The 17661-nt window shown below is 35.8% G+C and overlaps 1 protein-coding gene across 5 annotated transcripts in view; it reads left to right on the top strand.

The window, feature by feature from the left end:
• map7d1a (MAP7 domain containing 1a) overlaps positions 1-17661 on the top strand; it is an 81613-nt gene that overhangs the window by 33491 nt on the left and 30461 nt on the right. For 3 of the 5 annotated variants that reach the window (XM_056474865.1, XM_056474863.1, XM_056474862.1), the window contains exons 3-6: positions 8805-8873; positions 10835-10855; positions 14312-14475; positions 15330-15441. In XM_056474865.1, coding sequence (XP_056330840.1) covers positions 8805-8873; positions 10835-10855; positions 14312-14475; positions 15330-15441 — 366 coding nt within the window. The remainder of the gene's footprint in view (positions 1-8804; positions 8874-10834; positions 10856-14311; positions 14476-15329; positions 15442-17661) is intronic. The other 2 variants (XM_056474866.1, XM_056474864.1) reach the window with 1 other exon arrangement.

Raw genomic sequence — 17661 nt, 5'->3', positions numbered from 1 at the left:
TAACAATTATTAATTAAACAGATTGTTTAGAGTATTTAACAGAGAATCATTAAGTCAAGTGAGTAAGTTTTAGCTTTAATTTTTTACTCTGATTTATACCTTTGGTTGACTTTTTTTGGTTCATCCTTCAGTCTAGGGAGATTTAATGTTTTAGACTCCTTCATACTAGCGGTTGTGCACAGTTCAGCTCATCTCATCATAAAATATACTGCTGCTGTCAGGCTGAACATCTTGTAAAAAGTGAACACTGTGTTCCACTGAATATTTCCCTCCATCGATCCTGCTGCCTCACTCAGAATATATTAGTTGTGTGAAAGAACACCAGGAGACCTGAAGGAAGGGTAGAGCTGAAGTTCAGTCTTTGACTCATACTCTATGCTGCTTCAAAGCTGAATCATAGCTTTGTCCCCCCCTCACCTAACCGGTTGCAGCTCACCTTTATTCTGGTTGTCAGGAAAATCCATTTAGATTTACATTTAGTCATTTGGCAGAGGCTTTTGTCCAAAGCGACTTACAATTGAGGAGGCATTCAGCAATTCAACAAGAATAGGCAGTACACACAAGAAGTGCTAATTACATAATAATAATAATAATTAATAATAATTCCTTACATTTATATAGCACTTTTCTGAGTTCTCAAAGCGTAGGGGGCAATCTCCTCATCCACCACCAGTGTGCAGCATCCACCTGGATGATGCGACGGCAGCCATATTGCGCCAGACCTCACACCACACACCAGCTTGGTGGAGAGGAGACAGAGTGATGAAGCCAATTATGATATGGGGATGGTTAGGAGGCCATGATGGACAGAGACCAGTCGGCAAATTTGACCAGGATGCCGTGGTTAAACCCAGACTCTTTTTCGAAGGACATCCTGGGAGTTTATTTATATTATTATACAAATTTATATTAATTATACAAGTGAATTGTTAGTGCTCAAAGAATTAGGTGCTAGAGTAAGTAAGGGAGATGGGTTTTTTTAAAGAGAGAGAGAAAAGAGTGAAGAGGTGGTTACAGGTGGCTACAGGTGGTTTGTCAAGCCCACTCACTTGTGTAAACCACACTTTATAAATGTATTGTGAATTTTATTTGTGTGTTATTTTTTTCTGTAAGAATGTGTCTGGTGCAGATGTGCAAAACTGGTGCAGGTGTCGGTTAAAGTGTCAGAGAGATGTAAGAGTGTGTTTTCTACAGGTGGCTTGTCAAGCCCACTCACCTGTGTGAGGCACACTCAGTTTGAGGTTGTTGTGTGGTTTATACAGCTTTAATTTGTATTTTGATTGTAAATGTTGGTTAAAACTTGGAAATGCAGCTGTCAGCATGCAAAATTAACCTGTTTACAGTGACAATTTACATCAGGGAAGGGAACACATAATCATTAATAAGAGTTTTCTGTCAATAAACTCCTAATTGCTGTTTAGTGATGCGAAGTAAGGTTGGTTTTGTTGCATTTTTAAGATATAAGGCAAGATATCTAAAATATGCAGATGCAGAATAGGGCCTTATTAGTACTGTATGTTGTTAGTAACAAATATGTAGTAATTTGAAGGCTAATAAACAGTCAACTAGTTAATATGTAATGCTTTCATATTCTTCGGTCTCTCCCATTCATGATCTGTTTGGAAGGCTTCTACTATATTTACTGTTATAATATTGGAAATATTTACTTGCACCTAGGATCAAAATGTTTTTGTTATGTGTATTTATATAGCGCATTTATCATGTATGGCCATACAGCCAAAGCGCTTCACAATTATCAGGGTGGTTTCTCCACACCACCACTAGTGTGCTGCATCCATTTGGATGATGCGATGGCCGCCACAGGACAACGGCACTAGTGCACTCATCACACACCAGCTATTGGTGGAGTGGAGAGACAGTGATAGAGCAAATTCGGTGGATAGGGATGATTGGGAGACCATGATGGTAAGGGCCACAGAGAGCCAGAACCTCGGTTTAACGTCTCATCCGAAAGACGGTGCTCACTGACAGTATAGTGTCCCCTTCACTATACTGGGGCATTAGGACTGACACAGACTGCAACTTGAGGACCCTCTGCTGCCCTCACTAACACCACTTTCAGCAACAACCTAGTTTTTCCCATGTGGTCTCCCATCCAGGTACTGACCAGCCTCCGCTCTGCTTAGCTTATGTCATTAAGGTGATGAATCGCCTAATTACAATTAATCAAATAATTGTTTATAAATGTGTTGTTTCAAAAGCTCTTTTATCTGTATTATTTTATTATTTAGTTTTTCTTTACTATTTATTTTTGTTTATTTATCTATTTCAGATAACAAAAATATTTCGATTTTTATAGAATTTTCTACATAATATTATTTATCTTTATTTACTTTTTTATTTTTTTCCTTTTATTTAGCCATTTCTGATAAATATTTTTAGTAATTTTCTATATAACTTTCATTATTATTATTTTTTTGTATCATGTTATTTAATCACTTTTAATATTAACCGCCTTTCAATATTTTGATGAGTGCTTTTCTTTCATTGTTTGCATGATATTTATATCCATATCTATTTCTTGCTCTAGGGTACGGTGCTCTTAGTGCCAGAATCCATAACCATTAGGTTTCACCATTTGTTGATCTTGTCATTTTTCCTTTTAGTGGTTTTATTGGAACAGCAAAACCTTTATAAACTTGTTTGTACTTCGATTTTTGCACTTGATTTTGGATGGTTCTGGTCACAAACACTGACTCGTCGATACAGCTTTCCAGTAATGCAGATTGTTTTTGAGCACTTCAGAAGTTGGTCAGATCAGGGATTATAAGGGCTGGGTATCAGTTTGATTCAATTCTGATACACAATCTCAATTTGATTCCAAATACAATTCATTCAAAGTAGATTTAATACAAATGTGATTGACCTTATTCTACAGTGCGGAAGTGTGCTAATTTTTGTGCTAATTTTAGAATTTCCAATTCAGTTGCCTATGGGAGAAATTATTAGGAATAACAAACGGCAGTAAACGATCAAACTACTTGCTCTACAAACAAGTGTGTTCATGTCCATACATGAAAAGAAGAATATAATAAGAAAATATCAGTTTGCAACATGTAGAAATATAACACGCTGTTTTTAACATATAAAAATCATTATAAGTGAATGAGACCAGACGTTTCCAGCCAAAAAGATTCTGATGGCTGCAGCCACTCATACGTGGGAATAAGGTCAATAGATATTTCTAAAAATAATCAGTGAACACTTTTTTCAGGTGCATGTAATGAATGTGTATTTATATATAGACCCACACATGGACAAATGTATAATACATGTTTTTTAAAAATGATAAATTCTACATATATTGATAAAGCTATAAAACCTGTTTAGCCAAGAGATTATCATGATTAATATGAACAGCAGCTGTGTCTTACTACGATGATGTGTCTTTAAGACTTTATACATAAATGTCTTCATGTTACTTTCTCTTTAGACTTGACTCCCTATTTACCTATTTACCTGAATATGAAGTGCTTTAAAATGTGCAGTTTTTTTATTTGAAATTTGATATACTTTTAACGAAACTAAAACAGTATAAAAACAGCAATAGTGTTTCGTTTTTTTTACCACAGCTCTTCCAGTGGGAGTGGTTGAAATCAAGCGCATCAAATGAAGAGCACATGAAATAAGCTGTGAAGGGGGCGGGGCATTTCATATACTAGAGAGTATTTGATTGGTCAGAAGTTTGATGAGAAACTGAAGTATGAGGTGACCTCAAGGGATGTTTAAATCAACCTTTTAAATATGAATTTTGTCACTGTTTTGGAGCACACTAGCTTATAGATCTTCTTAAACGTATCTTATTGATATTAACATCTAAAAAACCTTAAAAATGCAATTAGCCACAAAAAAGGGATGTGAACTGTGTCACCGAATGGCATCTATTAGTCTGTTTTTTTTATTACTTTTCAAACACAACCTGATCTTTTTTTGCGCATTCATTCATGTTTCTTTGCGGTTCTATTGTATATATGCACTACAGCGGTGTGCAGGCAGACTATATTTACATGTTTACAAATTTAAGTAATTTGAACATAAAACAATTAAGTTGTCCCAAAGACACTTTAAGAATTGTGTTGTTTCAACTTATTTTAGATAACTAATCTGAACAAGCAGCAAAAGACATTTTCTGAGTCTACAAAGTCTGTTGATTGACATTTCTATTTATTGCCGTTGGCAAGATCTCACTCTGGGAGCCACAATCAACAATTAGGAAATCCCTGGAATACAGAATATGGAAAAAAAGCCAACAATTCACAGCTTTTCAGTATTGTATCAACTATACGTTAATAATAATGTAAAATGTAACAGAGAGAAATGTTATTATTGTTTATAGCCTTATCTAATGAGACATGTAATCTAATATGATATAGATATATCATATGTAATCAGATCTCTAACATGGAATCCATATATTTAATAAATAAACATGGATTCAAATTTGGTGAATAATTCCTTTAGCGATTATATTCTTGAATCAAGCACTAATATGAGTTAAGATGTTGGCCTTGTTTTGATAACTCACTGATAACTCGCCAAAACTAGTTATATGACAACAAGTAGGCTAATAGATTCAAAACACAGACTCCTTAGATATCGGTCTACACAAGATGAATTCTAGATCGCATTTAACAAATACAGAGAGATGAGATCCAGCGGTAGATTCAGGATGGACTGGCCGACGTTCGGCTGCTCTCAGCCGGGCAGGTGTGCTCAGACATCCTGCTGACTGCCTGGAGCTCAGACGCGAGAATATGCTGAAGCAGCTTACAGCACATGCCTGATGTGCGTTTTCAGCTGTGTAGAGTGGACTGAGAGCTTTTCAGAAACGCTAGATGAAATGCCAGTGTGGACGAGGATTGTATTCATTCTAAAACAGTTTTAAACCTATTTTAGATAAAAAGTCTGAACAAGCAGCAAAAGTCATTTTTTGAGACTACAAAGTCTGTTGATTGACGTTTCTATTTATTGCCGTTGGGGAGCTCTCACTCTGGGAGCCACAATCAACACTTCTGGAACAAGTCCCTGGAATACAGAATATTGAAGAAAAGACATCAATTCACAGCTTTAGTGAATCAGTATTGAATCAACTATAGGTTCTTTGAAAAAAGAGATGAAATGAAGCATTTATTTCTGTATTTTTTGCGCACCCCTAGTGGTTTCACACCTCAGACCCTCTGGTGTCTGTTTCTGGGTCAGTCTGCTGCTTTTTCTGGCTCTGCCCGGTGACTCATCAGTGGGAACATCTTCAGCTTCCTGCGATCTATAAATACTGAGACCAAGTGGAGCAAAGATCATGACGAGGAACGCTGCTGGAGTCTTATGATCATTATTAATGAGCTTGAGTCATCAGATCAAAGTTGTACTAGACTTTGTGGGTCATGAGATGCAGATTCAAAGACTTGATGGGGCCTGCAGAGAGCTTTTAGATTGGGGTGCTGGTTAAAGTGATGAACTCTGAGTGAACTGCTCTGAATGTGTGATTGGTTTAAAGCTGTTTTCTAAACTCCGCTCTACACGTGCTTGGAAAGGTGTGTGTTAACTGGAAACGGTGACTGTCTTAACTTAATGTGTTGTGTAATCTGGTGTACAGCAATTTAGAACGTGTGTGGACAAACATGTTGATGATGATGAAGGCTGAATGCTAAATTTTGTTAGGTTGTGCTAAATTATGACATGGCACTTTTGTAATGAAATATAATTCTGAAGTTGAAAATAAATAAAGATTATTATTATTATTATTATTATTATTATTATTATTATTATTATTATTATTACCAATTCTCACTATTGCAAGGTGAATGTGGAGTCTTAATGCTATTTTACAGTGTATAAAGTTTTGTATCAATTTTGATTATGTAGTGCAGTGGTCAGGAACGTTTTTTCAGCAAAGAGCCATTTCAGCTTTTATCAAATGCATTTTTTAAAGAGCCATATGAAATAATAAATGAATAAACCTTTATTTATTTAAAAAAACCTTTATTTATGTCCATGCACAACTCAAAATTAAACAAATATGATGCATTAAAATGTATAAAGAAAGGACAATTTACAGATTTTTTTTTCTTTTTGCCTTCGCAACTCCTGAATGTTTGAATTTTCGTGTGCGAGGTTACCATAGAAATGTAAGTTACCATAAAAATGTACCATAGAAATGTAAGAAATATAACTTGCCCTTTATTGTTGTCGTGATTCAAGTTAAACTAGAGGTGGTTGGTTGAAACATCCTTTTATTGTAAACCGAGTTCTTATTCATTTTGCTGTGGAAAATACAATATAAAGGGTATTGTAATTGTATTTTCAATAGGAAACTGATTTCTAGTAACAGTTATATTTTTAAAAAATTGTGAAATATTATTGAAAAGAGACAGCTACATAGAGCCACCTATAGAGAGCCACATATTTTTGGTCAAAGAGCCACATGTGGCTCTCGAGCCATAGGTTCCTTACCCCTGATGTAGTGTGTTGTTGTATGCTAACGTTTAATCTGTGTTTATTGGGCTGTTGTGTAGTTTATGAAATTGATGAAATTCATGACAGATTTTACATCACGCTGCTTTGCATTCAGCAGTAACCAAGGCAACACCATTATCCATGCTGTTTTGTAGGCACCACCTGCTGGAAGAGAATGATTTGGCATTCATGTTCAGTATATGAATAATGTTTTAGTTTGTTTTATGGAGCATAATTTCACCAAAACAGTGGAGAATATTTAGTCTTTTTAAAGCACTATCTAAGCTAAGACTCTTTAGTTGTGCTTTCTTGCACAATCAGTAATATACTGTAAGTAAAAATGTCACCTATGTTACCGGTTAAACCCTTAAGTGGCGATAAGGTCTTAAAATCTATAGAAAGAGTCACACCTGCCTTAGGGTGCTTTCACACCTGCATTGTTCAGTTGGTGGAATCGCACTAGAGTTCGTTTTCCCTCTTGGTGTGGTGCGCTTGGGCAGGTGTGAATGTAGCAATCACACTCGAGTACACGCCAAAAGCGGACCAAAAAAGTGTACCAAGACCTACTTGAAGAGGTGGTCTCACGCTGTAGCGGTTCGTTTGTAGTGAGAATATAATCCGAACTAGAGCAGACTCAACAGCAAAAAGTGCGCCTTTTGGACTAATCCAGCTGCCGTAGTCCATTGCGCTGTCCCATTTTATGGGGTTTTACCTGATGGATCGTTGGTAATATTTCCGGAGGATGACCATGTCGCAGTTTAGAAAAATTAGTTCACGCCTCCTTCCGAAGCAACTTGCTATGCATCTTCATGGTGTTTTATCGCAAGTCATGCATGAAAACATTGTTTTCTAGCCACAGCTGCACTTCGTTCTCGAAATGTATAGTTTGTCTAAAGTGATTTATACAAACTATATAGTATACTATGACCAGGGATACAATCAGCCAGTGCAGTCGTACCTCCATAGTAAAAAGCTACATTTTGTGTCTACCAGTTGTTTACTTGCGGGAGTTCCTTTGGCATTTTCCCACAAGTTAATTCTGACCAATCAAAAAGCAGTTTAGGAAATACGGTCAATAACATCTGGCCAATGAGTGATGTGGATTTGGTCTCATGACTGCATTTTGGTTCTTTTCAACTGGTTCAGACTAAAGCAATCAGTGTAGTGTGAAAAGCACCCCAAAACGGCGGAAAAATGCTACAATGTATCATTTGTTGCCCTTGGTCCAGACCAAATGAACCGAACCACAGGTGTGAAAGCACCCTTAAAAAGGTCATAAAAGGTATTGAATTTCACTCTGTATTAGCTAGTGGTTTATTACCTGCCTATATTAGTAAAATACTGGCTTTTTGTTTGTACTTATGAAGTACATATTCTGCATGATCTTATTCTACATTGTTAAGCTGTCTCTAGCCCTACTACCTTAACAAGTGTTAATAAGCAGCATACTAAGAGTTTATTGAGGCAAAAGTTAAGTTTGTTAATAGTTGGAATTGTATCTTAGAATAAATTGTCATGATGGTAATAATAATAATATAAGGTATTAGTTATGGTATTAGTTTCTTCTATAATATGTAAATTATTAAACGTTAAATTAATCATAATTTTATTTTTGAATGTTACTTTTTTTTTTCTTTAAAGCCGGGCCAGTAAAAAATTTTGGTAGAGCAAGTAAATCTGAGGAGACCAATAATAATAATTCTTAAAACAGAAGCCTAAGCAATGCCTAAGGTTTTAACATCATTAATAAAGAAATTAAGACATCCGTAAATATTTACATACTTTAATAATTTAAATGAATGCTACAGCATTATTTTTCTATTGTATCATTAGTGTATTTTTTTAAGGAATCATATCAGATGTTATTGTGACAGCACTAGTTGCTGGATTGTAGCAACCTCCAATAATAATAATATCACAAACAACAAATAACCAGTGAAAACCAATAAAACCTGCCAGTGTGTATTTCGGCCCAGGTGAATGATTGTTAATTGTGTGCTGTTGTGTCTGTGTGTGAGTCCTCTGGGTTTTCCGCTGTCAGCCAGAGCGTGTGAATGCTGCCAGTCTGTGCCTCTGCCAGCTTCCAGTGCTTTATAGAGCTGCAGATGTGAGCCTTTACCTCACAATAACCTCTCTTATTCCCGGCACCCTGCTGTCTGACTGGCTCTCTCTCTCTCTCTCTCTCTCTCTCTCTCTCTCTCTCTCTCTCTCTCTCTCTCTCACACTATCTGTCTCTGTCTCTGTCTCTGTAGTGGGGAGAATGTCAACCTCAGAGCAACTCAGAACACTTCATCAAAACTAAACGTTTGATTGTCTTTTTTTTTCCTCAGATGGAATGAAGTATGATGAGCGGCAGAAACAGGCGAAGGAGAGGAGAGAGGAAAAAGCCAAATATCTCGGTAAGAGAACTCGATAAGAGATGGTGAGATAGCGCCACCTGCTGTCTGGGGTCTAGATTTGTTCAAATACACACAAGCACAAACACACAAAACAAAAACTGTGAGTAGCATTCAAGCAACAGACAAACTGTTGATAGTAATGTGGGTAAAAGTAATGTGTGGGTGTTTTTATAGATTATTAGCTATTACATGTATTAGACCGTCTTCCAGATCAGCCTAAAACGGGAGGAGACAAATGTAATTTGCTGTCCATTTATTACAAAAACAGTACTGCAAGGCACTTTTGGTTTTAACAAACAGAACTTAGAACCTGTAATTTTATTAGTAATAAAATGAAGGAATAATCAGCTGAATAAAAATAAATAGTAAAATATACAGTACTGTGAAATATTCAGTTATACTACAAGTGTTGCTGATAACGCTAAATGTAGAAATCTAACAATATAATATGTGCATTTATTCATTCATTCATTCATTCATTTTCTTTTCAACTTAGTCCCTTTATTAATCTGGGGTCGCCGCAGCGGAATGAACCACCCTTCCAGCCGCAACCCATCTCTGGGAAACATCCACACACACTCACACTCATACACTACGGACAATTTAGCCTACCAAATTCACCTGTACCACATGTCTTTGGACTGTGGAGGAAATCAGAGCACCCGGAGGAAACTCACGCAAATGCAGGGAGAACATTCAAACTCCACACAGAAACGCCAACTGCCCCAGCTGAGGCTCGAACCAGCGACCTTCTTGCTGTGAGGCGACAGCACTACCTACTGTGCCACTACGTCACCCATAATATGTACAACCCATATTTATTTTTATTTTTGATTCAGTTATTCACTCATAAAACTTCAAGTTTCATTGCTAGATGGATCATTTTTGAAGAATTACTCGGTGGCATATTTTTGATGGCTGGTTGTCGCCACCTACTGGTTACATAATGTAATTGCTGCCTACAACTTTAATTTATGAGCGTCGTTAAATGCATTTGATAGTGATTTTAATCTTTACCATAAACATCAATGATTTTATCAAAACTACAATCTGTTATCCCAGTTCTTCTGTGTTGTTTGACTGTTTTCAACTTCATAACTAACTCAAAAGACTGAAGACTGAATCGCTTTCTTGATTTTTGCGTTTTTAGATTTGAATGCAGCAATTTGAAGGATTAATAAACTTATGCAAATCACTATCAATTATAATTTATGTTGAGTGGGGGTTGAGATCCTGATCTTTTAATGATTAATTGTGCAGCTTACACTGAATGCATTGATGCAGACTACACAAGTAGTGACAGAAAACACCTTTAATGAAACCCACCACATCCCAAATAACCCACCACAACTTCTTCCATCATCATTATGTTATACAGGAAAGCTTAAATGCGTTCATACATGTGATCTGAATGACACAATCTCTCTGTGATTGTTACAAATTTAGGATTAATCTACCAGTACAAAAAAATGTTTTAATCCGCGGGTCACGTGCGTTCTTAACTGTGGGTTGTGATCCGTACAAATCAGGATCAATTGTTAATCGTTACATATATATACAGTATATAATATATCTTGTTTATATGTTTATTTTATGAAATATAAAGCAGTATAAATACATATAAAATACATGTAATACTTACATATTTCTATATATGCATGCATGCACACAACCACACACACATGCATGTTAGGAAATGCCTTTGGGTCTTATTTGCACTAAAGTAGTATTGTTATTAATAGTTTCCTGAACAGTTATCACTATGAAATAAATTCTAAATGTTTTGCTGCTTCTGTGTTTTCCCTAAAAACTGTGACTAGAGGAGCATGAATACCTACCTCACATGCTGTGCTTTTTGGTTAGCTCTTCGTAATATCACTATGCTTGTCATCATGGCTGCTGCACTGCTTTTGCATGATTGACAGAAAGTTTTTGTCTTCTTTTTCACCTTCCCTCCCCAGAACAACGTAGCCAGACTCAAGGTAAGCCACTCCGTCTCTGGTGGTGTTGATGACTGATGCGCTTTTCAATCTTCATCTTCTTCTCTCTCTCTCTCTCTCTCTCTCTCTCTCTCTTTCTCAGCTACAACTTCTCTCTCAGAGCTGCTTTTCCTTTTCCTCCATGCTTCATCATCATAGTTAGTGACAGATTGTTGGGTTTCTGAATTGTGAAATGATGATATATGATTATATTTGAATCTTATGGGATAGTTCACTAAAAAATTTTAATTCAGTCATCATTCGATCATCATTATTTTGATCAATCATCATCATTATTATTACTTTCTTCTTGGTACAAAAGAAGATATTTTGAAGAATGTTGTAAGCTGGTTATGCGCCCTTGAATCTGGTAGCCATTGACATTTTCAGTAGGGAAAACATATCATTCAATGGCAACCAGTTTCAATGGCTATTAATTTTTACATTTTGTTTCAGTTGTAATTATTAGCACGCCGGTTGATTCATCTTCTGAGCGATCTGTGAAAAGAAAGAGCGCCGATTAGAGTCATTGGTCTGTAAATTGAATCAGGCTGTGTAAACACCATGTGGCCTGCATTTGTTTTCCAGCAGGGTCAGCAGTGTTCCTGATTCAATCTTAATGCTTTGTTTGTACAACTCGCCCACTGTGAATTCATTCGACACACAAGATAGGGCATTTCTGCTTCTTAATCAAAGGAAAGACACTCGAAAATTGCCCAATTCACACTTTGATTATCTTGAATGTTTATTTGGAGTCATATCATTTACAATACTCAGCATATACTAGTAAACCTCCTTTAATAAAGTGAATATTTTGTCTATTTCTAAGCGAATATAGCCAATACTTTTGGCAAATATAAACAAAATGGTTTATATTCATTAAAAAACATTGAATGACAGTTCAGCTGTTATATTAATTAAAATTAGAGTTTGTTCAACTAACATCTTTAGAAATAGAAAGATCATTTATATTCAAACTAATAATTGAAAAACAGAAAATACTAACTACAAAATTTCAGCGATTTCAACAATTAAAAGCTTTATATTTTTATGTTTCTCATGATGATTCCTGTTATGATGATTCCTATGCCTGTTAGCGTTTTGGGTCTGAGAAAAGCGCACTATAAATAAAATGTATTATTATTATTATTATTGTTATTATTTTGATGCTCGGTTTGATCTGTCGCCACTGGCTTGCATGGTTCGGGATCTATAGAGCTGCGCATCGTTGGATTTGCCCTTCAATATTTGGACTCTCAGTAGTGATTATTAAACCACACTGAACTGAGCTCAACTGAACTGAACTTAAACACTACAAACTGAACTACACTCTTCCTATTTACTGTGACCTTTTATGTGAAGCTGCTTTGACACAATCTACATTGTATAAGCGCTATACAAATAAAGGTGAATTGAATTGAAATGCAGCAGATCGTCTTGACCTTGTCTAAATGCCTAAAAGCATTGAGTTGTTGCCATGTGATTGGCTGATTAAGAAATTTGCATTAACAAGTAGTTGGACAGGTGTACTTAATAAAGTGGCCGTTGAGTGTATATGCACGAATATATTATAGTAAAGCATCCTGTAGAAAATATTAATGTAAAAGAGAGATCTGTGAGGGGTGTATTTATGCTAAACACTGTATATGTATTCTAAATAATCTGAATAATGTAATTTTTAAGTGTGTCAGTTAAAACAGGTCAAATGTCTTTGTTTGTTCAGAATAACACTGTACTATATTGGTAAATGTGCACAGCATTCTTATGGTTTAGCACTGGAGTGACTTATTATAGATCAGATTTGAACTTTTGACCAGTAAACCTCACCTCACAGTTTATTTGTTTGTTTTTCCAAAGCTTGTTTTATAAGTTTCCCATAATTACTAACTGCACAATCCGTTTACACTCAAAAATAACATATACTGCTGTCTTCATTGGACTGAAATGTGAATAAATCACGGCTGATGGGAATATAATCAAGATAAACACACATTCTGCTGCGTTCCAGTCGTGCTAGCGCAAAGTGTGTAATTTAGCCCTAACTATTCAGGCCAAAATCAATCGAACGTATTGATCTTCTTCAAGCATCCAGTTTAATATGTAGTATTCCTGTGGTCTACAGTGACCCAATCAGATGTTCATCTTAGGATATTTATTTGTCTCTCAGACTGTGGGTCGTCTTCCTTCTCCTCTTTCTGGCCGCAGGATTATAAAAGTTTGATGAAGAGCGTCACCCGGGCGCTCTCATGCCATCACTATTTTATAACTGTGGCGCTCAGAAAAGAAGGCTCCAAACCGCCTGCCTCACAGAATAATGAAGGCTCCCAAAGGAGAATCTTTTCATGTTGAGCCTTGCTTTCAGTCTTAATTGCAGTGACAGAAGATCTTCCACATAAATGATTTGATTAGTGCGTTTTATCGTCTAAAAGCCTCATGCCTTAGCATTTACTCGGATTTGACACCCTTAGTATGTTGGACAGCTTGAATTTGTTAGCCTTAATAGGATGAAATGCTTTTTTTTCTTTCTTATTTTCTTTTATTTTTTTTTTTCCGTAAGGACAGTGGCTCAAAAAAGGAGCTTATAACACATTAATGATTCTTTCATCATCACACATGTTTGTTTAAAGTCATGTAACTGTCATTGTTATTTTTTGACATCATAACACCATAATTAAAAACAAAATGCTGTATATTGTGAATTAAAAGGATATTAAGATTGTATAAATTACTATTTCAATCAAATCCATCCTATTTAAATAATAATAATGCTATTTTTTATCAATGTCATCCAAGTAAAAATAATGTATGGCTTGAATATGAAAAAGAGCTTTTGAGACAAAACTCTGGCTTCTCAGGAGAGAGTTAAACCAGATCAATGGAAATAGCTTTACAATATATGACAAGTATTAATATTAAGATTATTAGCATATAATCAAATGTACAAAAACCATTCAGAATGATGGGTATAGTAAGATTTGGCCGCCAGAGAGCTCTCTGCAACTCTCACATGGTCGCCCAATGAAGCTAAGCAGGACCTGGTCAGTACCTGGTTGGTAGACCACATGGGAAAGTAGTGTTAGTGAGGCCAGCAGGGTGTGCTCAACCTGCAGTCTGTGTGGGACCTATTACCCCACTATAGTGAAGGTGGTGTATATTAAAGGGGCAGTTCACCCAAACATTTATGTTTTCTAAAACTTTTGGACATCTGTAAAGATTCCCAGTAAATCAGTTTAATAGGGTAAAATGTACCAGAGAGAAAAGGTTTTATTGTTTATGGCTTAATGCATGTAATTAGATATCTAATAAATAAACATGAATTGAAAATTGGGAGAAATAGAAATTTGTATATGATGCATTTAGCTATTGTATTCTTCAAACAAGAGCTGATCTAAGTCAAGACGCTGGCCTTGTTTTGACAACTCACTGGCTTGGTCTCTCTCTCACTTTCCCTCCTTATAGCTGCTAAAAAGTCTCAGTGGCTGGAGAAGGAGGAACGGGCACGGCAGGTCCGGGAACAGCAGCTGGAGGAGCGGAGGAGGAAGCTGGAGGAGCAGCGGCTGAAGGCAGAGAGACGCCGTGCAGAGCTGGAGGACAGACAGAAACAGAAACTGGAGAAGAACAAGGTGAGGAACAGTAACTGTCAGTGAAGACCCTTATGACACTCAATTTTCTGCCCTCCTGAATTATTATCTCCCCTTGTATATATTTTTCCCCAATTTCTGTTTAAAAGATTTTTTTCAACACATTTCTACATATAATAATTTTAATATCTCATTTCTAATAACTGATTTCTTTTTTCTTTGCCATGATGACTGCACATAACATTTGACTATAAAAATTTCAAGATACTAGTATTCAGCTTAAAGTGCAATTTAAAGGCTTAACTTGGTTAATCAGTCAAGTTAGGGTATTTTGGCAAATCATTGTATTACAGTGGTTTGTTCTGTAGACAATCGAAAACAAATAATGCTCAAGGAGGCTAATAATATAGACATTAAAATGGTTTTAAAAAATAAAAACTGCTTCTGTTCTGTTCTGCTTCTAGAAATAAAGCAAATAAGACTTCTCCAGAAGAAAAAATATTATAAGAAATAATGTGAAAAAATTCTTTGCTCTGTTAAATATAATTTGAGAAATATTTGAAAAAGAAAAAGAAATTCACAGGAGGGCTAATCATTTTGACTTCAACTGTATCTTCTCATTTTGCACATTCTGAGAGTCTGAAGTTTTCCGTCAAACTGAGCAGGCAATGTTTTCCCTTTTAGCTCTCTGAGTAATACTAGATGAGTTATTTATCAGTGAAAGTGGAGCACATTATACCAGGGCTTGAAGATTTCCACTTGCAAAGATCAATATGGTCTGTTTTGTTCCTCCCAGTGGTCATTATCTATAAATGTGCCATATAAAGTGTTTGCTACACTTTTGTTTTGTTTTAATGGGACACTCACTTTAAATATTTTTTTCTTTTTTTTTCCAGGAGCGGTATGAGGCAGCCATCCAGAGGTCTGGTAAGAAGACGTGGGCAGAGATTCGGCAGCAGAGATGGTCCTGGGCCGGAGGCTTGAGTGGCAACTCCAGCCAGAGTCAGAGTAAGTTACACGAAACACACAAATCTATCTGCATGTTTGTCATGTTAAAATTTTAATTGTACTATAATTCATAGAATCTCAAGTCATCTTAGGTGTTTATGACTTACTTCTTTCAGATGAACACACACAAAGCTATATCCTTGCTCCTGCGACCTTTGTAATACTAATGAATTGTGTTTCATAAAAATAATCCGTAAAATTCCAGTGGGCTATTGAATGCCATCTGAAGTGAAGCATTTTTGTTAAGAAAGGAATAAGCTGTGAAGATATGGCATTCATAAGATGGTGGAACATGCATTTATGGAGTATTCTATTAACAATGTACTGTCTTTTTTTGGTACACATTTTACCTTGTAACATGCTTTAGAACCGGGGTCTCAAACTCAAATTGGTGGAGGGCCATGTCAGTAACTGATATTTCATAGAAGGGTCGTTTTAACATTCAAGCACAAGAAAAAAGTGGAAACCTGACGTAATTGATGCATCTTAGGAGAACAGACAAGATGTTTACATTTTAGCCATTACCTGTCACCAGTGATAATGCAAATCAGCACGTTTATTATGTCACACATCAGCTGCTGAAATATATCTGTGGTTGTTGTGTGTATGGCTGAGCGTTGGACACACTCATTTTTCAAGTTATTTTTCCACAGACTAGATGCAGTCACAACTCTAGCTTTTGTTTCTTGTTGTACAAATTGACGGGCTAGTTTAAATTGTAAATCATATTTGTTACACCACCAGCATAATGTGTAAGCCATATGGAAGTGTTTGTACAACAAAATACAAGTGGTATAAAACTAATAACAATCAAACAACCCATGAATAGTTACAAAAATAGAGCTTTAGTAAAAATAGAGCACTTATGGACATATATTTTAACATTTAAATCAGCCACAGAATGAAAATGCCTCTGTTACTCTTGACTGTACACTGTGAGAAAACTATAGTAAAACTAATTTGAATGCTGTACTTTAAATGTCGACAAGGTGGGTGGTCAAAACCACAAGTGGCTAGATGCAACTGCACAACAGTGATAGTGGTTCAAAAATATATGTTTTGGCGGGCCGAATCGCATCCTATTTTTGATGTCAGTTGCAGGCCGGAGAGTGAGCCGTAAATGGCAGTTTGAGACCCCTCCTTTAGAATAAGTTAAACAAACAACATATTAGCATAATATTACAATTGCATATTTGTCCATTTTTAAAGAGAATAACCTTTAGCATTCTGTTAACGCATGTCTCAATGCTCTTTACTAATATGTTGACAAAAAAATCAACCACTTGTCTTCTAGTTGTTTTCAGGGACTCTGAATGCCATCTAGGAAATGCAAATGCTGAGTTCTTTAAACAACTTTCCATTTTTCCTATAGTGTTCTTTCATATCTCAAATTTTTGTTAGGTGTCCCATGGGATTTCATTCACACATGCGGGCTCGTCTCCAACTGAATTTATCACACCCTGGTTACCATCATATGTTACCACTGACCATTTATTTTACATTATATACAGTAAAACTCAAAATGATTCATAACCCTGGAATTTTTTTTTTTTTTTTTGCCAGGGGTATGAATAATTTCTGACTTGATTGTATCAATAAACTGTTTGACAGTTTGGAGTTTTTATGCAGTTTTTTTTTCCAGTTCATTCCAGTCAGTGTTGTATTTTTTTCTTTTCTGTTTGAGACCAGAAATGTACAGAAACTCAAAAGGTGATTGGAAAACATTTATACAAAATCTTCACTCACTAGCTTTTATCAATTTTAATGGTCTATATAAATAAGAGAGGTGAGACTGACCTGCTGAAATTGCTAGGAAAAAATGTAATTAACTTCAGTGCCACTGTGTATCACTTCTCCCAAGACACAAGACCTCAATTTATAGTCCAGCTAATACTGTTTCTCCAAGGATCATGTTTTCAAACTTTCTTAATTTACTTTTTCTTCTCCCAAAACTTTGTGCACAGTAATTGTAATCTCTGATGGCATCTCTAGAGAAGTGAAGGCAGTGACCTCATTATAAAGTCTGCAGACTTGAAGATAATAAACTCATAAAAGCAGCAGTCAAGTTAATATTCAGACACTGCAAATAAACAAAGATAGCCACCTTGTTTATTCTGTTTTGTTTCTCTTATTTGAAGATAAATTTGGCTGCTCAATCAATTGGTTTAGTTCATTATCTTATATACCAGTGCCTGTTATATTTATTGTAATGAATTGGTT

Source organism: Danio aesculapii, chromosome 16 (genome assembly GCF_903798145.1).
Source record: "Danio aesculapii chromosome 16, fDanAes4.1, whole genome shotgun sequence".
Classification (NCBI taxonomy): Eukaryota; Metazoa; Chordata; class Actinopteri; order Cypriniformes; family Danionidae; genus Danio; species Danio aesculapii.
This window is presented reverse-complemented; position numbering and strand designations above follow the sequence as displayed.